At 42.1% G+C, this 21,423-nt stretch overlaps 3 protein-coding genes across 7 annotated transcripts in view; all 3 read right to left on the bottom strand.

Moving 5' to 3' along the window:
• Positions 1-522: 522 nt before the first annotated feature.
• On the bottom strand, positions 523-9,493 carry LOC116699725 (semaphorin-4E). 3 transcript variants are annotated; one of them, XM_032532440.1, is made up of 16 exons: positions 9,062-9,493; positions 8,890-8,947; positions 7,487-7,795; positions 7,193-7,338; positions 5,825-5,887; positions 5,635-5,733; positions 5,426-5,525; positions 5,213-5,323; positions 4,203-4,354; positions 3,838-4,016; positions 3,574-3,730; positions 3,163-3,385; positions 2,443-2,558; positions 2,139-2,296; positions 2,005-2,057; positions 523-1,839 (listed from the first exon to the last, which is right to left on the bottom strand). In XM_032532440.1, the coding sequence occupies exons 3-16, from the start codon at positions 7,593-7,595 to the stop codon at positions 1,172-1,174; spliced, it is 2,334 nt and encodes a 777-aa protein (XP_032388331.1). In that variant the 5' UTR covers positions 7,596-7,795; positions 8,890-8,947; positions 9,062-9,493; the 3' UTR covers positions 523-1,171. The 3 variants fall into 3 exon arrangements, with proteins under 3 accessions (XP_032388331.1, XP_032388333.1, XP_032388332.1); XM_032532442.1 differs by having other exon boundaries at positions 9,231-9,483; XM_032532441.1 differs by lacking the exon at positions 8,890-8,947.
• Positions 9,494-11,465: 1,972 nt separating this feature from the next.
• LOC116699728 (signal-transducing adaptor protein 2-like) lies at positions 11,466-16,227 on the bottom strand. Its single transcript, XM_032532447.1, has 11 exons — positions 15,861-16,227; positions 15,005-15,076; positions 14,754-14,873; positions 14,603-14,659; positions 14,365-14,516; positions 14,140-14,271; positions 13,967-14,036; positions 12,765-12,867; positions 12,562-12,657; positions 12,348-12,476; positions 11,466-12,235 (listed from the first exon to the last, which is right to left on the bottom strand). Exons 1-11 carry the CDS (start codon positions 15,966-15,968, stop codon positions 12,180-12,182), a joined length of 1,095 nt encoding a protein of 364 aa, XP_032388338.1. The 5' UTR covers positions 15,969-16,227; the 3' UTR covers positions 11,466-12,179.
• Positions 16,228-16,472: 245 nt separating this feature from the next.
• Positions 16,473-21,423, bottom strand: part of LOC116699727 (endophilin-A2) — a 13,827-nt gene continuing 8,876 nt past the window's right edge. The window contains exons 6-9 of one of the 3 annotated variants that reach the window (XM_032532444.1): positions 20,565-20,668; positions 20,037-20,170; positions 19,886-19,936; positions 16,473-19,129 (exon numbers count right to left, since the gene is read on the bottom strand). In XM_032532444.1, the coding sequence (XP_032388335.1) occupies positions 18,942-19,129; positions 19,886-19,936; positions 20,037-20,170; positions 20,565-20,668 (477 nt within the window). In that variant the 3' untranslated portion in view covers positions 16,473-18,941. The remainder of the gene's footprint in view (positions 19,130-19,885; positions 19,937-20,036; positions 20,171-20,564; positions 20,669-21,423) is intronic. The other 2 variants (XM_032532445.1, XM_032532446.1) reach the window with 2 other exon arrangements.

Below are 21,423 nucleotides of genomic sequence, written 5' to 3'. Positions count from 1 at the left end.
AAAGACTCCGGCCAGATTGGAGATTTTAGAAATCTTTGTTTCCAAGTAAACCGAAACAAATTGGAGGTTTAGGCAGCCGAGGATTTCAAGATTCGTTGCTGTTGTTGCTATTTTGAGGATTCTGATTGGCTGCCGTTGGCTTGAGCTTCTCGTTACACTGCCACCTACAGGATTGGCTTGCTCTTGACGGCATATATACACGGGTACATGTAACCAAACACTTTTCTGAAAACTGACAGGTGTGCACCATGTTATTTTTGAAAACAGAGGTTGAAATATCTGTTGTAAACACTGATTTAAAACATTAAATGAAACATGTTATTTTCCAGTTACAGTTAAAACACTGAATATCTGAAAGTTGGTCAGTGTTCAGAAAGACTGAATCCACATTTCCAAAAGTACAACTATGACTCATCGCTGCAGGTATCTCCTTCCACAGCTGTTCTTCACATTCTTGGCAAGTTCAGTCACGTTGAAAACTAGTAAACTATGTTGGCTATATTTAGAGTCACTGGAACAACACAAGGTAGAAAAGGTTTAATAACAGAATCTTTTTCAGCTAGTGGTTAAAAAACAAATGGCTCAATATCAGTTATTGTACATTCCCTGCGAAATCATACAAATCGTTCCAAGATATTAGGACTCACAACAATTATTAGGAAGCTAAAACATTTAAATTTACACAAAGCAGAAACTCAAGTATCTTTCATTCTTGTACAAATAACTATTATAGAATTGTGTGGTGTTTCTTTCAACCCCTCAGAATATTTTAACGAGATTTCAACGCAAATGATAAAAACTGACAAATCCAGTAGTTCTGACTAGAAACAAACTGTTTGGGGCATTCCCATTTCTCAAACTTTAGTGGTACTGAAGTTGTATTACAACTGGATGTTTTGTGTCCAACTTAAAGTTACAATTCCCCAACGCAGCCAATGGACCCTGAGATGAAGACTTGCGGGTCATTAAAATCATCACACAAGCTCTGTTTGGCAAAATATGGTAGGTCATTTGAGGTGGAATCTTTACCTGGTAAATTAAAGATCTTAGATGACCGTGGTAATTATTCCAAATTACTAGAGGTCTCCAGGTAATACGAGTAGCATGAGAATAGGGCTATAGACTGTAAAAGTAGAACTGAACACAGTAATGCGCTTGTCATTTTCAAATGTCACTCGTCATCGATATACTGCAGAGATGAAAGAACAACTTTTGGGCCGTCATTCTCTTCCTCAGCCGCGCTGAATGCCGCCTCTCCTCCGGTGTGGTTGTTATTACCGCCGTTGTTTGTTCCCGACACCAGGGGCTTGTCCTCTGCCAGTGCAGGCCTCAGTGCATCCTGGTAGGTCACGCTGGTGTTCAGACCGCCTTGCTCATGAGCCTCCTGGGGTTGCTCTCTATTCTTCTTTCTGCAGTTCCAGGGCAGCGGTAGGTGGCCTTTGTAAAAATTCCAAGCCAAAAGGGCAAGAAGGGAAACTACCAGGAGCCCGACTACGGCCTGCAGTCCAGCCACAGAGGGGCCATCCTTCTGAGCCTGGGGTAGAATCAGTCTCCCATCCTTAGACTCTGCTGAAGCCATGCTAACCTGGTACTCAGCCACAGTGGTTGTGTACTCGTGAGCTTTAGAGGGCTCCACAGACAGGCAGCGGTAGCGACCGCCGTCCGAGTCTGTGGCATTGAGGATGAGCAGTCCGTCTCGTAGAAGCTGAAGGCGGGTCGAAGGCGTCAGAGGGCTGCCCTCCCGCTCCCAACTGGTTTTTGCCAGGGTGGAAGGCGAAGGGCAATCGAGCTTCCGGTTTCCGCCGAGCCAGATGGTCAGATTCATAGGCTTCACAGGATCTGAAAACAAAACAGGGGTCCTTTACATAATACATTTCAACAACTAACAATCAACATCAAATATGGTTATTTCAAGTTTAAGAAGTAGAAAATAGTGTAAACCCTGCCAGGTTCAGTTTTTATTCAGAATAACTTTTGGTTATGTGATAGTATGCACTAACTCACCAGCATGTGGGCACAGAGAAGCATCCCCCCCTTTCACACTTTGGATTAGTTCTCTAAAGCAAAAGACAATTATTGAAACTTCATTTCGACAGATCACAACACTGCTTCCTCTACATGCTGGGACAGACGCCTACCTTTGTGAATTAGCAAGGTTAAGACATTTCCCAAGAGTCTGGTCCCAGCCGCAGTAGGGGTCTCTGGCTAGAACACAGTCGATACAGGATGAGGACCTCCCACATGTGGCCAGTGGTATCTGTGCTGCTCCGTGGTCTGAGCCTGCATACAGCTGACCCTGTACACAGTGGATCCATCCCACACAAACACAGAGCACTGGCCCTTACTGTATGCAGGTGCTTTACTGTAATGTACTATGAACACACTTGAATAGGGATATAAAAGTAATGAGTCTAATTTGGCTAGGCCAGACTTTGTAATTACCGTGACATTAGAGAATTTCAGAATCTTGATTGGCTCTGGGGGCTCAAAGATTTGCACTTCCTCTATGATGAACATCTCTCCATCGTAGTTCACTGCTTTTAGCAATGTGCCTTCCTCTTTACGTATAGAAACAGAAACATACTATATTTACCTTCTTGCCACTGATGTCAAGTTATCAAATGCAGCAAAGTGAAATATACACAGGACGTGTATTGTATTTTTTTTGTATTGTATTTTTTTATTCATAAAAAAGGACAACACATGAATCAACATTTGTGTGAATGTGCCAGTGTTAGCCAGTCGGCTAATTTCCAACCGTAGTCCTTTGGTCAGATGATTTTAGACCATGGCAGGAAGACGCAATAAACAAAAAAACATTAATGCAGGTTTAAATATGCACATTGTAATCAAAAAGACACCACACATACAGCTAGATCAGATATATAATTTTTTTGTATGCCATGCGTAGCTGCAGAAAGCATCCGGACACTAGCAGAGATTCCACAACACCAGTAGCTCCAGTTAATGTAAGAAGCCGAGCATCAGGACACGTTCACGACACTAACACCAGTCAGCCACGCAAAGCAGTAGCAAGCAGTAATAAAATAGGAAATAAACTATATCACTCTCTCATGAGGAAGGCGTTAATACAGCACAGACTAATAAGATGGTATAATAGTTAACATACATGGTGGCAGTGGGTTGCGCTGATACACATACCTGTGCCTATGAACATCACACGGTACTTCTCTCCATCTGCTGCCTGCACTTGGTTCACTATGATGCGTGTGAATGTAGCTCCCTTTCGCACAAGCACAGGCTTCTCTCCTATTGGCTGGATAGCTTGGTCCATTAGGGGCCTATCTTTGATAAATTGAAGTGTCCGGTCTGGGAGGTCCAGGGTCTGAGTTATACCCACTTTACGAGCCGCATTGTTTATACACTGGCGAGAAAAGTGAAGGAAAGGGAAGGAAAAGAAAGGCGAGAACAACGGAGTCAGTGTACAAAAGGAATCAGTTTCTTGCTGGGACTCGTACAAAAAAAAAAAGAAAAAAAAAAAAGAGTTGCCTTCTGAGTTTTGTCACACACACACACACGCACGCACGCACACTGAATAGTGGGTAGACTCACAGCTCCAGGCCGAGGGACGGGGACATCTCCGCTATACATAACCCACTTAACAAAAGAGGTTTCTACGGGGACTGGGGTCTTGTACTTCCCCTCTGCAAACACTCTGCTGATGTCAGACACGCGGTACGCACACACTGCAGACAGGTCTGATGTGTCCCTGAAACACACACAGAAAATGTGAGCCAAGTGGTGTGCCAAAGCAATTAAGGAGAAAGAGACCCCAAGAAACACACACAAATAACCGCTTTGTTCATTCAAACGTACGACTGTGGTGTGAAGACGGAGTAGAACAAGCAGTCCTTCCAGGGCTGGTGTGGGTCACACGAGCGGTAAGTGTCCTGAATAACGTACGGCAGCTGAGACTCCAGCACTGGACAGTCCATTCTGGCCTTCAGGAAGGATGTCCATTTCTTCTGCAAGGTCCTCTGACCTCCGAGATCCCCCTGTGAGTACAGACCCCATTATGCCAACACTGGTAAGTGGAAAAACACGAAGACAAACGGGATGCACAATCAAGCAGCGGAAAGGGCAGTGCGAGCGCCACTGAGGAAGTGCTGTTTATAAGGTATTGTCGTTTTGGGAAATGGAGCCGCGACAAATAAGTGACTGCAGAATAAACTCTTGTTCACCTTGCAGACGCGGGCCACACGGGAAACCACCAGTTTGTTGTAGCAGTCGCACTCCACAGCCGTCTCACTGAAGAACAGGTAAACCTTGTCGTCATCTCCCTCCTCACTCATGTGACTCTCTGGCATCTGAGCCATGGAAACAAAGTTGGGCTCTGGCATAGAGAGAAGAAGAAGAAACGTTGACTCATCACGGATGAGAAATCACTAAAGTAAAACGGCTCAAAAACATTTCTCAGCATGTGATTGTAGTTACTTTTCCCATTTGATAGTATACACGGCATCACAAAAAAAAACTTGATTTTTGGATCTGCAGAGCTTTTTGCACACCATTAATACTAGGACTGTAAATGATCTGATATCGATTCATACAATCCAGAATCCATCTCTGGTCTGTATCATATGAAACTAGAAGACCTAAGGAATCCATTGGTACTACGCCATGCCAGCATGTCTGTAAGGGAAGAGTTTGGGCCAAGTTTTGATACAGTCAAACCTCTTCCCTATTTTACCGTGGTATATGGTATTACCGTGATCTCTCTCTTTCTAAATTATATTTGTCTCCTTAATAGTAACTATATATCTCTTATCTTAATCCTTGTCTCCTATATAAGTGAATTGTATTTTTTTTTTTAATGACGTATTGAAACTGATACCGTTGCTATTTTTAAGATCCCGCGGTATACCGCCCAACCCTATGTAAGGGAATAACACTCCAAAGTTAGGCTACATTTTTACATTTTTAAAGGGGTCCCTTGACCTCTCACCTCACTATATGTGATTGAAGTGTCACTCAGACTGTAGAGTCTGTACAGTTGCACTTTATTGTGTTGACTGCTGTAGTGTGTTCATGTTGCATAAAACGTGCATTCACAAGTTACAGGGAACCTTGTCCAATTGTAGAATCTCTTTCATACCCAAGCTAAATTTTGTACTTGTAACTAAATATGCCAAAATTGACATTAAAGCAAAACAGAGTCAAATCAGCCCTCTTACATACGATCCCGTCTCACCGTGAAGCCAGGAGCTCTTGAACTCCGTGCGTATGGAGTTAGGAGAGCTGCGAATCAGGACGGGTTCAGAGCCAAGGAAGTTCATTGAAGTGGCTGAGTATAGGCTGTTTTCTGGCAAGACACGACCACAGACACAGAGATGCAAATTAAAAAAAGAAAACTGCTATATGAACTGTTCCTCAATTCTTTATCTTTTGTATAACTGCTACTCACCAACCATGATGGAGGCATATCTCTGGAAAGGATCAAATGGACACTTTCCTTTGCCATCCTCTCGTTTCTTCTCAAGAGTCAGGTTTCCATCGGCATAGGACTGCACAGGCAAACGCAGAGGCACTTTAAACCCTAGTTATTTTACACACACTATGATGTGTTATGTGTAATAAACGGAATATAAATTGAGATAAGCGAGCACGTCTCACCATGTAACCACACTCGGGATCGAACGCGTTTGTTCCACACACAAACATCCTGTTGTCCTGTGTCTGATGCAGGATCCGGATATAGTTCTTGCACTCAGTCTGTAAATTGAATTTAAAAAAATAAAATAGCAATGACAGCTGCCCAATGTGCAATACAGATGGAATAGCAAAAAGCTTAAAAGGGACCCACCTCAGGATCTTTTCCTTTGTTTTTACAATCATCATTTTGCTTTTGCGTCACTTCCCATTTAACCTAAAAGAGGGAAAACAAATTGAGTTTTTCAATGTTTCTGTTTAGTTTTTTTAAGTTGAAGTGTTTTCTGTTCTATCTTTGGCATTTACTATGCCTTTATTTGACAGTGGAGAGAGAGAGAGAGAGAGAGGGATGACATGCAACAAAAATTGCCTGGCTGGAGTCAAACCAGAGACAGCATGACCTCATTTCCACCATGCAGTCCGGTTCAGTTCAGTTTGCTACACATTACGGCTATTTTTGCGTTTCCCATAGTCAAAAGTTGATGGAGAGCATCATTAGAACTGCTCCATTCTGTCCTGTTTATTCGTTACCCTTTTGTTGACATGCCTAGCACACTGATCCGTTACTAAAAGGTGGAGCTAGAAACACTGCAGTCTGTTTATTGGTGGAGACCATCCTCTGCATCGTTGGTGAAGAGGAAATACAGCGAGATCCGGACGGAGCAGTGAGGATTAAAAATGTTTTTCAGCTTGATTCTCAGCACATGGCTGTAAAACATCTCCTACCACCCGGTAACAACCACGCCTACATTAAAGCGTACCATCCACAGTGGGAATGCTAAACAGAGCTAATGCTCAGGTACTTGGATGTATAGGCTACCTCCAGTTGTAAAAGGTTTTAATATAAAGAAAGTGTTGATAGTGAAGTGATATTTACTGTAACCATTAGGCTACCAAAGCAACACCTTGCACCATTTACACCCTTCATTAAAGAAACAAAAGCAGTTGTTCGGTTGATAAAAAAGTTAGAAGAAATTCTTTATTAGGAATAATCCCTTGAGATGTGACATCTCGTTTTCGAGGGGGTCCTTAAAAGGCAAAGAAAATATACAGTACATTCACATTTAGACAAGACAATTAACAAAACAGCTTGAGGGGAATAATAAAAATAAAAACATACACCCCAAACATAGGCACATACTGACAAACAAAAACAAAAGCTCTCCATCACACCAAAATCACCCATATCCTTCCCATTCCAACCAATAAATATTAAACAAAAAACAGTTATAGTTAATAATAATAACAGTTTGAGAAAATAAATAAAATATACATATAGTATGTACAAATATACATGCGCACATAGTGTAGAGAAGCAAGTAAAATGTCCATGCAAATGTAACTGAAGTGGAGGTGTAACAGCTGAAATCAGCAAATAACTTCCAGTAAAGCTGGTTGGTTTCCTGGCCTGATGCATACGTTTGCTCTTAAAGATTTCTTAGCCCTGGGCCAAGAAATCTCCGATAAGAAATGTCAGACTATAGAACTAGTGTAATTGCATTGTTAATGTTTGTGTTCTTACTGAAGCAAGTTTTTGGGAGATGTTGTTGAGGTCAAGAGCATACACCGCCTCCCTGGCACCCAACAATAGCAGGTCCAGATCTTCTCTCAACAGCATGGTGGAGTAGTTGAACACTCCCTTCTCGTGAAACAGGTGAGCGTTGTTCCCTAGACACAGAACACGACTGATTAACCAACCAGCAATGATTAAACCCCGTCTCCCAATGAGTCAGCCCAAACGTAATCAAACCACATGAGCCAACACAAGTTGACACATTCTGAGCCAAGGTTACACAAGACTGGTAGCAACACTCACTATGGTAGGGCACAGATCTACGGGGGACACAGTCCAGTGGGGAGTCTTCTTCCAGCGCCAAGGCCAGGGGTAGCAGCCAAAAGGCACAGAGGGCCGGCAGCAGATGCATGGCTTTTATTTGTTCAGAGGAATTTAAGCTTTATTGTTTCCTTAACAGTCACTCATACAGGGGCAAAGTGAGTGAGTGGCATCTATGACGTGATGAGGTCTGTGCTGACTCAAGGGCACTGGCCCCTTTACTGGCCCCGCACGGCAGGCTGTCCATGATGAGATGGATGGCACAGACCAAAGACACAAAGCCGAGGAGGGCTGAAAGAGACATTTCACAATCAATTCACCGGACGCTAACCTGACAGAAAAAAAAGCTTCAAATTATGTCTACACGACACACAAAAAAAATAGAAAACCACATGTGAAGAGAAACATTTAAGATGTGTTCAAAACAAAAGCGAGAGAGACAAAGCAAAAGGGTAAAGGCATAGCCAGAAAGGGCAGCGTGAGCTAAAGTCAGCGCGGCAGTAATTCTGCCAGTGCCATAGTGATGTTAATGCAGGGCCATGAAAGGCATTCAGCAGGGTGCAGGGATGTCAACTTCAGCTCTCCTGCAGCACCAACACAAGCACACAATAAGAGATTCACAGAGAGTGTCAAGACTGGTGTGGATGAGAGATGAAGTCTTGCACCAATTGTTTTGTTGCAAGAGCTGTTGCACATTTTAGTTGCACGCACACCAACAGAAAACATGTCGGTTTGACTTGTGCTTACCACTAAACCCATGTAAGCCTAGCAACAGAGACAAAATTAACCTGAATTTGCTTCACTTGTAATTGTAGGAACAGTTGCTGTTTTCTGTTATTTTGACCAGCAGTGTGACCACAACCTGCTAAGAGGGTGTGTAGCCTACCGGTGCTTGTTTCCCAAGACAGGTCTGTGTGTGACTGATGATGAGCTGCTGCTTGTCAGAGTATACACTCTTGATAAGATGTTTCAGATATTTTAGCCCTGGGGCCGAGAGAGAGAGAGAGAGAGAGAGAGAGAGAGAGAGAGAGAGAGAGAGAGAGACACACACACCCTTGGCGTTTAACTACATTAATGCGTCGAATGTCTCCTGGCAAAAGCAAGCCCGTTAGCAAGAGTGTACACGTTAAGCTTGACGCATTAAAGTTAGTCTAAAATCAGTTGTCGAGTCAAAAATGCCCCTCGGAGCAATTTAAGAGACAGCGTGTCAGTTATAATTGTTTATTTAGAATATCATTTTTGTTAAAGTACATTTTACCACATGTAATAGTGTGGTTTTTTTGCTCAAACTTCCCCAAAAGCCGAAACAAATGTAGAGTGCCAAAGTGCACGAGCTAACCAACTAACTAGCTAACAACACACTCCCATCAAAGTAAATCACTTACCTGCTCTCCGACACGCCCAAGACCGCGGAAGCTTCCATTAAAAAATTAGTCCCAACACCTGTTTAAACGTAATTTCCAAACCATTACCTCTTCATTAACTAACAAGCTGGCAGTAAAACTAACTCAGAATATTTCTAAACGGCTGAGACGTGTAATTCCCACATACACACACCTTGCTAACGTACACTGAGATGAAAAAAAACTTCGCGCGAGCTCGCAACTTCCTTTGACGTAGAAACGCGGCAGGTTTTCACTTCTTTAAACCTCAGACTTCAGGAGAAAAAAACCGCCTGTAACAGTTCAGAAGCAGGTCTGTCTCTGTCGGGTCCTCTCAAAGTCACAGCAGTCAACCGTTATTGTAGAGGGACTCAGCGCTCACATCCCGCGGTGAAAAGGCTCTGAATGACTGGCTGCTGCTCCGGTTGGCCCCGCAGTTTTTGTATTCTCCCTTGAAACCGTTGGGGCAGCGTAAGACGCGGGTCTAAGTTCTGCTTAAATTTTCAGTTTTACCCATTTATTTGTCTCTCGGTGGAGAGCACAGCTGATTCCAGATGAGCGAGGTAGACAATAAGCAGCTGGAGGTGTTAAGCTTACGTTGGCACGCTTTCCTTTTTATCGGAGCAACATGTCCCAACAGGAGTAGTAACGTAGTGGTGTGTTGTGGGCGTTGTCTGTCCTGCATGGGGTCTTATGAATGGATGAATTTTAATTATTCATTCTGAAATGATCATATTATGATGATGGTATTGTAGCAACATTATTACAAAATGATGTTGCACCTGCAGAAATATGTATTGCACAGACTAATTATACATTGAAATGTAATTTATGAAATATAGACCTTCAGGTTACATGAGTCACTAGAAATTTAGATTTTATATGTTGATACAACATCTACTGCAAAATATCCAATCCAAGTCTGTTTCTGTTATTTTGTCCAAAGCACAGGCTATGGTACAGTGTGGCCACATGCAATAATAATAATAATAATAATAATAATAATAATAATAACTGCCACTTCTATGTCACAATGTTATAGCAAAAACCCATCCGAACTCGTTTTTTTTATTTATACTATTTTCAAATTTCACAATCAAGAGAAATGACAAAATACAAAATAAATAATTTAAAAAAAATAAACTCATACAAAGAAAAGGTTTGCTGTCACCATATGAAAAAATACTAGTACTGATATTTCAAATTTCCAGTTTCCCCTATAATAAAGGCCACCAACATTTTCTCTGGTTTGAAAATTTAATTTGTGTAGCATTACGTATCACTGAAATGATGAAAACTATTTTGTTAAAAAACATAAAGAAGCAGTTTATTACCAACATAAATGTATTCACTGAAAGTGATCATGGTAGATTATCTAAACTGAAGGAATAAGGAGAACTTAATAAGCAATACACTAACCTCCATGTAAAATTGTGAAAAAAAACACTAATATTGATTAACTCCGATATTATCTAATCTCCTCATTCTGCTGTTCATAAGGACAAATCCCATCCATGCGAAACCATTAATATCCTCGATATCTAACAAACACTATTCTTTGATAGTGATCAAGTAGACACGACACATCATGTACAAACATACAAGAAACTGTTCATTGTAAGAGGACCCTTATGAGTCAGTTGATCAGTTTGTTCCTAGTACTCAGACACTTCAAATCCATTGGACAATCATCATAATACATGTCAATGTTGAAATACTTGTGATTAATTAAGCACTTCAGACCTGTAATAAACTATCATTTTATATTTAAAGATAGAGAGGTAGGGCGTGATGTAATACTGTGATAAAGCCAAAGGTCTTTGCCAGGTTCCGTCTGCAACATACAAGTATTTTGTGCTTGTGTTAAAGGTCCCATGGCTTAAAAGTGTCACTTTATGAGTTTTTTTTAACATTAATATGAGTCCCCCCAGCCTGCCTATGGTCCCCCAGTGGCTAGAAATGGTGATAGGTGTACACCGAGCCCTGGGTATCCTGCTCTGCCTTTGAGAAAATGAAATCTCATCCCCTTATGAGGTCATAAGGGGAAGGGTTACCTCCCCTTTCTCTGCTTTACCCACCCAGAGAATTTGGCCCACCCATGAGAGAGAGACATCATGGCTTTTAAATAAGCAGAGTGGCAGTTGGTCAAGCCCACACCCCCAGCCTCCACCTTGGCCCCCCCCACATCTCCTCCTCAATAGCTACAGACATAGAAATGGCACATCCTAAGGGAAGCTCATTGTGGCTCTAGTGGCTGTAAAGATTAATTTCAGGAAAGACACTTCAGATACAGTATTATGGGACTAAAATGGCCTATATAAAAAAAAAAACACCATGTCATGGGACCTTTAATACCCAAAGATCGTGTAAAACATAAGGTTTCAGTACCTATAGCTGACAGTTAGAGGGCACTCTCAATAGAAATACAGTAGATTGATTTTCTTGCAGGTCTGTCTGAGCACCGGTGAGTCATAGCACCATACAGTAGCACGCACACAGTAGCAGAGAATAAGGGAACATTTTTAAAATAAGCACCAACAGTACGGTTAAAGTTGAGTCATAAATGAGCCACAACAGTGTCATTGAATCAACAATACATGAACGGTTGATTATTAATCACAAATAGCAGTCATGAGCATCAGGCAGAGATTGTCCTCTTTTCAGTTTCTAGCCAGCTCTACTGAATACGATTTTCTTTCTTTTTTTCCAGTCGTGTTACATGTGGAGCATGCCTGGCTTATTTTACTTTCAGAGCAAATAAAGTGTCTCAGGTCTCAGGTCAGAGTTTGTCGCTCCGCTGTTGATCTTGGCAGTCTGTGGTTTGTTTGTCCTTCCAAGAGTTGCAGCTCAGACGGGAAAACATCCGGCTCAGCTGGTGGTCCTGAACGTGTCAGTGCTTCTCCAATAGCTGCCAGTCATATGGATTCAGTGTGGACTGTAGTGTGGATTTGTTGTGGCACTGTTGTTTTTTTTTTGTTGCTCAGTGGCACTTTGTTTACAACTTTCTGCAAGTGGACAAAGCATTAGTGGATTGTTAACCTAACCAGGTAACAACAAGGTTTTATGAACCTAATCCAGTGTTAACCAGCCATTCATGCTCTTAAGGAGCTAACCAGAGTCCATTTAACCATCAAAGTCCAAGATTTTGAATCTCCCTACAAGATAGTGGCGGTATTCGTACTCCCTTCTCTGCCACCTAGAAGGCACAGGATGAATACATAGCTGCGGTGAGAAGGGGTTTGGCACTGAAGATATGAGTATTCTGTGTCAGGAGGTCGTTCCTTATGAAAACATCACTCCTGACTGGCTCGTCTCTGCTCCAGCTTCATTTTGAGTTCCTCATTAAGTGCTGTGGGAAGACAGAAGAAACACATCACGTTGGGTCGCTTTTATGTACAGTAGTGTTTCTAGATCATTTGTTAGCTAGACTGGAGCAGGTGAGATCTGCATTGTGCGCTCACTCTGTGCGAGAGGTGAAGGGGAGAGGATGAGCCGTCTCATCGGGTTGGTGGGCGAGGCCGGCACTGGTGAGGTCAGGATGCGTCGGTCGGGGGCGGGAGACCTGGGCAGGGGGCTGCTGGGCCAACGATCTGCAGCAGAATATAAGCAGCGATCAGTACCGCGGTCTTGTCTGTCTGCGACTGTCTGCATGTGGTTTATGGGACCGAGACAAACCTTGTTTGGGAGGCAGGGCAGGAGCCTTTGGCAGGGGACTGGAGGGGGCAGTGTGCAGGATCCTTTCTCCATTCTCATCATTGGCGGAAACATATGCTGATGGATTTAACAAAAACAGAATTTAACTTGGTCATTGATTACTTGTAGGAAAAACCTCATAGACAAATAAAAAAAAGAATCTGGAGAATGTGTGTGTGCCTCACTGATATTCTCTTCGTAAGGCTCCTCCAGTAGGAAAGGCTGCAGAGTCCCTGCTGTCTTCTCTACCAGAGCGTCGATGACCTCATGCAGAGTAGCACAGGGAATCTGGAAGGGATTATGTTATAATAATAGTATACAAGCCTAAAGATGCTGTTTATAATTTATACTGTTTATTGATCCCCAGTGGGGAAATTACAATTTACACTCTGTTCTGTTAGTAATCACTACACACAGTGGTCTCTCTCTCTCTCTCTCTCTCTCTCTCTCTCTCTCTCTCTCTCTCTCTCTCTCTCTCTCTCTCTCTCTCTCTCTCTCTCTCTCATATCAATCCACACTCTGTACTTTGGTCCGTACTGGGACTTGAACCAGCCTTGAACCAGGACTTGAACCAGCAACCCTCGGGTCCCCAACCCAGAGGGTTGGGAACCCGAGGGTTGCTGGTCTCAACAATGTCTCAGACTGTAGAGAGAGTTCTCTATAGTCTGAGACATTGTTGATTGCCATCATCTCAAAGCATTACTCAAATGTTATGTTCTATACATTTCCTCTTCTAATATTGTAACCCTTTGTGAGCCGAGTTGTTGCCATGTCCCAAAAGAATTCTCAAAATTGAAAAACACCTTTAGAAAAATACATGAATATATGTGAAGATACTAGCTATACTTAATCCCGACAAGTTTTTTCTGACAGAATACAGGACAGAGTGTCTTTTGGAGATTTGCAGAATCAAATATTCATCTATCCACTTAACAGATCTGTTATGTGTTTTCCATCTTTTCAAGTATTTAACCCATGACAGGGATGCATCAATTAAATATGCCAGTTTTGTATTGTTACCAATACAATGAAGCAGATCAGGTATTGGCCAGGATGAGACTGCTATGCATACATTGACCTTTTTTTTTTCCTTTATGTGGGTATTATAAAATGACACGTTCCTGCAATCAGTCACACCAGTTACGACAAACAATGGACTCAAGTCTTTAGTAGAGTGTTATGCAGATTATAAATCTAGGACAAGCACTGGTATCTGATACCTTGATTTAAAGTATTGGAAACTATATCGGGAGAGAAAATGTTAGATTGATGAATCCCTAACTTGAGGTTTTTCCCTGTGAATCAAAATCATGATTACAGAATACAGAATAATTCCACTTTATGAAATGTAAGATGTGAAGAGAATCTGAAAGTATGAAGCACTTACAGGATTTTCTACATCAATGACATAACCACCTTGGTCCCTCTGAGTCACACGGTAATGTCTGAACACTGACCTGGAGCAAAAGAGAGAAACACAAAGCGTGTGACACGAGCAGTGAATGTAGCATGGGACATACATTTGCAGCTGGGGTGCCCAGATGTTCAGCAGTTGTTTACCCGTTGAGGTCCTGCCGAGTGGTGACAGCCAATGAGCACCCATCTCTGCCTGGCCGGAGCAACATGTTGCCACAGTCCGGGTGTCTCTCTAAAAGGACTTCAGCCTCCGTTCGAGACACCGGTCGAAAACACCTGCACGCACACACACGTTATCATACAATCACACATCAAAAATGTGCTACAGCTCCAGTGCATCTTCTCAACAAAACTCAGAGGAGAACTCACGGTGGGATCTCTCCTACTAAAGGCACAGAGAGGGGCGAGGGAGGAGCACGCGTGGGGGTGCGGGTTCTCCGCCTGGACCTTTCTTTGTCCACCACCTCCTTCAGCATCTGCAGCTGGCCCGGCAGCAACGTGAGACAGGACGGTACATTCAGCTGCGAGTGGACAGAGACGGGAATATTTTTAAGCTCGCATAAGAGACGTACAGATTGATGCAGGTGTGCAAAAGATGAATATTTACATCTACAACGGAGTAGAGGAAACCTTTCCACAGCTCCCTCGATTCCAAGTTAGGTGCCTAGAAAAGATGACAGCACTGTTACACCTTGTGACACGTCCGTGTGTGTGTGTGTGTGTGTGTGTGTGTGTGTGTGCTTTTTGAGTGGCATTACTGTGAGTTTGGTCTCTCCATCCTTCATGCGCAGGATGAGTCTGGCTGCCTCCAGGTTTCTGTCCCGGCTGCAGTCGTCCTTCAGGGACACAAAGCCACTGAGGTCCAGCTTCTCCACATACTGAAACACACACACACACACACACACACACACACACACACACACACACACACACACACACACACACACACACACCAGTGTAAACACCCTATGATGCACAAACACCAACATGTATACAGTCTGAAACTTACATGACTGTCCTTGGCATTATTGAAGAAATACAAAGAATTCCCACACAGACAGGTCCACAGACGCCTGGATGCCTGTCACACACAGAAATAAAGGATGTGATTAAGGTTATACACTTTCATTATTCACGTGTGTTTAATGGATATTTCCCTTTTTTTATTACCCCCACATTTCCTGTCCCAAGAGATGAATAGGAAGTGAGCCACAGCTGCTGTCAATCTGTGGCCATGGATCAGTGCAATACCCTGCACCTGAGCTGCGGCTCACATTACATGTCTATTGCATCAAAATGAGCCTAATGAGAGGGTGGGCCTGGGGGGGAGGGCATCCCATTCTGTATTTGTCACTTCACATATAAATAAAAAACATGCAAAAGAGTTTTTGAGGAAAATTGTCAGTTCATCTATGCAACTTTGTATTTGAGATATTTGAGATGCATGTCAAAAGATGATAATTTCTCTGGGTCAGCAATGCATTCGTGGTGATGAAAATATATGGCACACATACAGTTAATTTCTTATCAACATACAGCCACATTTGGATCAAAAGATGGGATTTAAACGATATGCAATATTTTCACACCAGTCGAATTTCCGATTCATACGTTATGATTCGTTTATAAATCTGTGCACGTTTTCCCTGTCAGATTCTTGCAAAAATCAGACTTTTTTTTAAACAAATCGGTGATACCCTGTGTAAAGAAATCCCCAGCACCAGTGTACAGTCTCGCCTCGCCCATTCTAACACAAGAAGGAAGTTGACAGCTTTCTGGGAATGGGGGATCAGCCGGTGTACACTGACCACCGCTACCCGTAGTTTGCATTGGAAACAACATGGCACTGCACCGGGCGAGCCTACCTTTTCTTTCGGTCCTCGCTTTTCCAGGTATCCTTCGTAGTGGCAGGGCGGGAGCTGCGCCCGGGGTCCCCCCGGCCCGGAGCGCTGTCTGACGGGTGCAGCCGCCATGAGTGTCGCTGGCTGGGCACCGACCGAGGACAAAGGGGCGCTGAGCAATTCGGGGAGTGACACGCCTTCCCCGATGAGATAGTGCTGTGGCAATAATCCAACAGCTGGCTGGTGTGGCCTGCTGTCTGGGGATCATGCAGATGGGTTGGTTGTGCAGATTAGAAATTGGATGGTTGGGGGATAAATGTATTTAGATGTTCATTGAGGAACAAATGACAATTTGAAAATCCGGTGCATCTAAAAAAAGAGAATCCTATGCCTCTGATACTTTCTGCATCAGTGTACGCACATTTTATCATGAAATTGTATACATTTAAATCCAATTCAGTCGCAGGGCTGTAAAGACACACGGGGAGCGAAATTACTTAATATTTATTTGAAGAAGTGAATGCAGCATCCATTCCCCTTTACATAGTAACAAGTATATACAATACACAGAATATTACACTTAGTACAGATGTAGTCCATATATGATAAAGAGAATCCAGAATACTCCCACTTTACGTCTCCCCACAGTGTCACAGTTACAAAAATAATGCATTGCTTAAGACACAGCATCTGTAATGAAGACACATGCAAAGCAGTTATATTTTAACAGAAAATTCCATTAAGATTGTACATAATAAAATAAAGCTTTAAAGGCTAATAATACTTTATCAACATTGCAAAGTTGAGACACTTATGGATAAAATATGAGCAATCACAGAATGAGTGTTGTAATAAATGTCAGCTGCAGCATTCAGACAACTATTTCAGATGTCAGCAGCTGCATACAAAAATTGATTTTAGCCCTTTGTTCGACAACATTCATCACCAATATTATACAAGCTGAATAATGGCTCGGCCTGAACCCCCAACCCTGTTCTCCCCCCTTGAACTCGGGCTTTTGATTTAGTGTAATGAAGCATGTAAACCAACACTGAACTACACAGTTACTACTCAGCACAGCCAAATACCCTGGCCCTATACATAACATCAATAAAATAAGAGACATGCAAACATAACATTTAGAAGGCACGGACTATAATAAAATTAGATAGATATTCCAGGGGACTTCAGAGGCACCATGGGATGGGGCAGATAATGAGAGAGGGGGTAGGGGTAGAGGGGCAGGTGGTGAATAAAGACCAGCGGGGGAGGGAGGGCATAATCCACTGCTGTGTGCCCCTCCCTGCTGAAAAGACTTGTCGGTTCCACTCCCACTTTTAACAGAGATGGGAGAGAGGAATTGGGTGGGGGGCGGTCTAACAAGGGGATCATGACAAGAGGAGAAAGTTGGTATTTCAGTGGACAGCAAAAACCCTCACAGTTTGTAATCAGCTTTTAAAAGACTTAATTGAAACTGAAACCAGCTATTGTGCACGGACCTTCCTCATTATCAGTAAATTATGTCCACAATAGTTTGGAGATAGTTATGGAGCATTGTCTGTCAGACCTAGTGTTCAGTTTCAGTCTGAAAACTGAGGCAGGTACAAAAAACACCCAATACACATCAGAAAAATTTCCATGCTCCAAATTATAGGTTAGAGTAGTAAAGCCAAGCTTACCCCAGCACGATGGGGGAAAACAAATCAGACTGAAAATGCATCAACAAACTGTTGGGAAAAGCCCACAAAACATTGTGAGTGACACTGCCAGCAGTGTCAACACAGCCTGAGAAAAAAAGAGGAACTGAAGGACGCTTATGCTTATGGCTTTAGTGGAGTGCTACTAAACATTTGGGATGGGGTTGAATCATGTTGCATTGTTGTAGGTTGCACTCTAGTGGGAACAAATGTCTGCTTTTCTTAAAAAAAATGTGAAGTAAACATTTTCGTAAGGCTAAAAACATTTAACTTCATGTTGCAGATTTGCCAACATCTGGCTATATGAAATATGATGGTTTTTTTTTAATGACAAACGTCAGTCTCATCCAATGTGGGAATCAGCTGAGAAACATTGGAAGGGCTGTCTGTAAATTAAATAATTGACAACGTAGCAACAAATCGTGTGATAAAGGTTATAAAACTAAGCACATTTATGGACGCCCTTAGACTCTTTAGACTCAACTACAACACAATGGGTTTGGTATCCAATGAACCGCCGTTTGTAAAAAGGCCAGTTTCTCTGATCAGCAGTCGGGTAGGGTGAAAACCATTGAATAGAGCTGCCAGTCAATGTAAACATGCTGACTGGCTCCAGCCGTTTTTAAAGTTTTACATATCTATATTAGGGAGAAAAAAACAAATCCACACCTAAACATAAGACAACGTGGATTTGGTATGAGATAATAAAGCCGTATGAAAGTACCAATAGCTAAGAATGATCTCTAGATGACCACCGGATGGCAGTGGAGGATAGTCTCAGACAGACAGAAGGTAGCCATTCCTCCATGTTGACTCTAACCGCTCCATGCTGACAACAGTGCTAAAGCCTGAAGGCACAGAAGTGAAAACTTGGAGTGTAGAAAACAGTGCTGGGAAGAATGTATGTGTTTACATGCATGTGTGCAGTAACAATATGAACAATACATCAAGACAGCAAAAAAAGGTAATTTTGTGAATATAAAATAGGTTTAGGATATAAGGATAAACTAGTCGCACTTCTTAGTGTTTGTGGATACTGCTGAACATGTCTTTACAGATGTCATTCTCTCTTGATCTTTCTTCATCGGTTCTTGTGATGGATGTGTAGTGTACAAAGTGCACAGGTGCATAGGGAATGAATGTAAATACTTAAACATTACGCTGTCATTTTTCTGACTGAACATCCCCCTGTCCTTACGGTTTTTAAAAATCTTTTAATCTGACAGTATTAAAAAAAAATCTTTTCTCAAGTAACTCCTAGGTACGAATTAGGTTCTTGTCTTTAGATGTTTGGTGTTAAATTACAATTAAGAAAAGACATATTTTGGTTATTGAGAGTTGATCATCCTCTACCATCCCCCCTTTTCATCCTCTCCATTGTGCTGTTCACCTCTTGCCTTGCTGTGTTTTACTGTGGCAGAGGCACCACCACCTCAACATAGTTGTTGGGGAAGTATCCCGATTTTCCGCGAATGGCTCCCTCAAACCAGTTCTCATCGATTTGATTGACCAAGGTGATGATGTCCCCCTCGTGGAAGCCCAGCTCTCCTTCGTTCTCTGGCTCAAAGTCGTACAGGGCTTTACAGCATGGCTCAGCTGCACAGAGAGACACAAAAAGTGGAGAGATGCAAAGAGGGAGAAAGAAAAAAATACTGTCATTTTGTGAAAAGAGTATTTGATCATTTCCCTTTAATAAGATTAGTATATCCTGTGTCACCAGTGTGTTTTCCAATAGGACTCTAGAATATACCATAAACGGCAGTTATTTCAACAGGAGATGTTTATAGGTTAGTTGTCAATGTGGTTAGGGAGAATCCTTCTGAAGCTCAGATCAAAATCAAAGTACTGACACGTTAAACAGCCAAGATAATTGTTTGTCCTGTTTGCCTGAAGAGGTGAATGATCTAAGACTCACCCCCTCACTATATACTGAACGTAAAATGGACCATGTGGCATGTAGTGATTTTTCTCGAGGTTCAGAAGCTTCATCAGTTAGTGAACAAATAAAATAAATACAATTCAGTAAAACCATGACTCCAGGTAAAAAACACTTTTTGTTAAAATTTTAGATTTGGTCGACAACTCTGAAACGCCACAACCACTGACCACTTAAAACGAAGCTAGAACATGGTTTGCTGACATTATTATACCTATGCAGTCTTGGTCAAACAGAGTAATGTGCACACTCAAACGAGTACCGTCTTGTTCTCGGGATCTGACAGACTGGACCCAACAACACCATTCAACAATGTTAGTCAAATCCTTTACCATCCCACAGACATGCATACACCTCTCTGCCACACTGGTGTGAGCCAGAGTGAAAGTATCACGTTATCTTCATGTCTCACTCACGCCGTCTGCTCTTGATGGAGGTTCTTTGGAAGGATGGACCTGGATATTGTGCTGGTTAATGTCGCAAAAGGAAAGACACACCAGTCTTAAAAATGAGATGGAGTTGCACAGATCACCCCCCCACACACACACCCACACACACACTCTTTACCAGGAGAGTAAGCTGGAGGGGTTGTTGCAGATGGGGAGTATCCTCCGTTTGAGTTTTCTACATCTCCATAGTCATAGGATGGTCTGGGTTTGGGCGTGTATTCGCGCCTTGGACGAGATTGAGCGTCATTCACCCTGCACACAATCAGAATAAAAAATATCACCTCTATGAGCTCACAAGTAGGATGTGCACCAATACAGAGACAGGCAGGTTTAACAAAGAGCTGTTAATAGATTTTGTTGTGGGCTATTATCCAATCACTACAACTACAAGTAAAATGTAAAAAGCAAAACAATGCCAAAGTAAAATTCATATTTAATTGCAATTGTATAAAAATGATTAAAAAAAACAAAAGTATCCAAATCTACTGTCTATAAAAAACAAAATGTGCTCAGCACAAACGGCTACTTGTAATCAGATGGCAAAAGGAAAGATTTTACTGCTGAATCATGCCTTGTCACGAACCAGAGGACACAGCCTCAACATAGAAAAGGCACGCCATCTTCCACGCACAGTCTCGGCACTGACCTTTCTCTTAGTTTGTCAGAAAGCTCCTCCAGGACCTGTGTGGCCTGTCTGTGGTACTGCAGCAGAGACTCGACAAAAGAAGACAGCTGACTCACCTGCTCCACCTACATACACACAAAAACTATTTTAGAACGAGACCAAACAGGAACAGCAGTGGTGCTTCAGAGAATTCTTTACTGGTTAATCATTTGCATTCCGGTCTCCTATTATACCTTTTGTTTGTTCATTAAAAACACTCTTACAGGTATGAAAAGAAAACACTAATGCAAGTCACTGGGGACCAGAGATGGCAAAAGTACTCACTTTCCGTACTTAAGTAGAAGTAAAGATACTTGTGTTAAAAAATACTCTGTTAAAAGTTGAAGTACTGATTAAACTTCTTTACTCAAGTAAAAGTAACAAAGTACAGGCTTGGAAATTTACTTAAAGTATAAAAGTAAAGTAGCCTTTAGAATGACAACCATTTTTTATGCAAAGCTACCTGGACCACAAACATGTTACTAGAGAGCACGCTGAGGAACTTCAGTGGACATGGAGAACACGGTCTTTATATGGCAATGGCTACATTTTAAATGGATGTCTGCCAATAGGCCTAAAACATAACATATATGATTATTATGACAGAGACTGGGACACCAGGTTAATAAGATTCTGACTCAGTAGTAAGATATGAATTCAGTTTTGATTCTGTGAGAATTCCCAGATCCAGTTTCTATTTTTAATCTTTCCCTTAACATTTAAATTAATCTACATGTATGTGAGTGTGCTCAAATATGGCTTCTGGAAATCCAAATAAAGGACTAAAATATGAATGACTAAACAGACATTAACGAAGAAGTTCCCCAGCACATTGGCCAGG

Source organism: Etheostoma spectabile, chromosome 12, assembly GCF_008692095.1.
Source record: "Etheostoma spectabile isolate EspeVRDwgs_2016 chromosome 12, UIUC_Espe_1.0, whole genome shotgun sequence".
NCBI lineage: Eukaryota > Metazoa > Chordata > Actinopteri > Perciformes > Percidae > Etheostoma > Etheostoma spectabile.
This window is presented reverse-complemented; position numbering and strand designations above follow the sequence as displayed.

What these genes read in the sequence shown, in the direction of transcription:
- LOC116699725 (XM_032532440.1), bottom strand. Translation starts at nt 7,595, where the DNA reads ATGCATCTGCTGCCGGCCCTCTGTGCCTTTTGGCTGCTACCCCTGGCC. An exon ending in TGAAATTCTCTAATGTCACG is followed by an intron (nt 2,297 to 2,442) that starts GTAATTACAAAG and finishes CACTGTGTACAG; the next exon opens with GGTCAGCTGTATGCAGGCTC. An exon ending in TTCTCTGTGCCCACATGCTG is followed by an intron (nt 1,840 to 2,004) that starts GTGAGTTAGTGC and finishes TTTTGTTTTCAG; the next exon opens with ATCCTGTGAAGCCTATGAAT.
- LOC116699728 (XM_032532447.1), bottom strand. Translation starts at nt 15,968, where the DNA reads ATGGCGGCTGCACCCGTCAGACAGCGCTCCGGGCCGGGGGGACCCCGG. An exon ending in GCCTTACGAAGAGAATATCA is followed by an intron (nt 12,658 to 12,764) that starts GTGAGGCACACA and finishes TAAATCCATCAG; the next exon opens with CATATGTTTCCGCCAATGAT. An exon ending in TGCCCTGCCTCCCAAACAAG is followed by an intron (nt 12,477 to 12,561) that starts GTTTGTCTCGGT and finishes ATTCTGCTGCAG; the next exon opens with ATCGTTGGCCCAGCAGCCCC.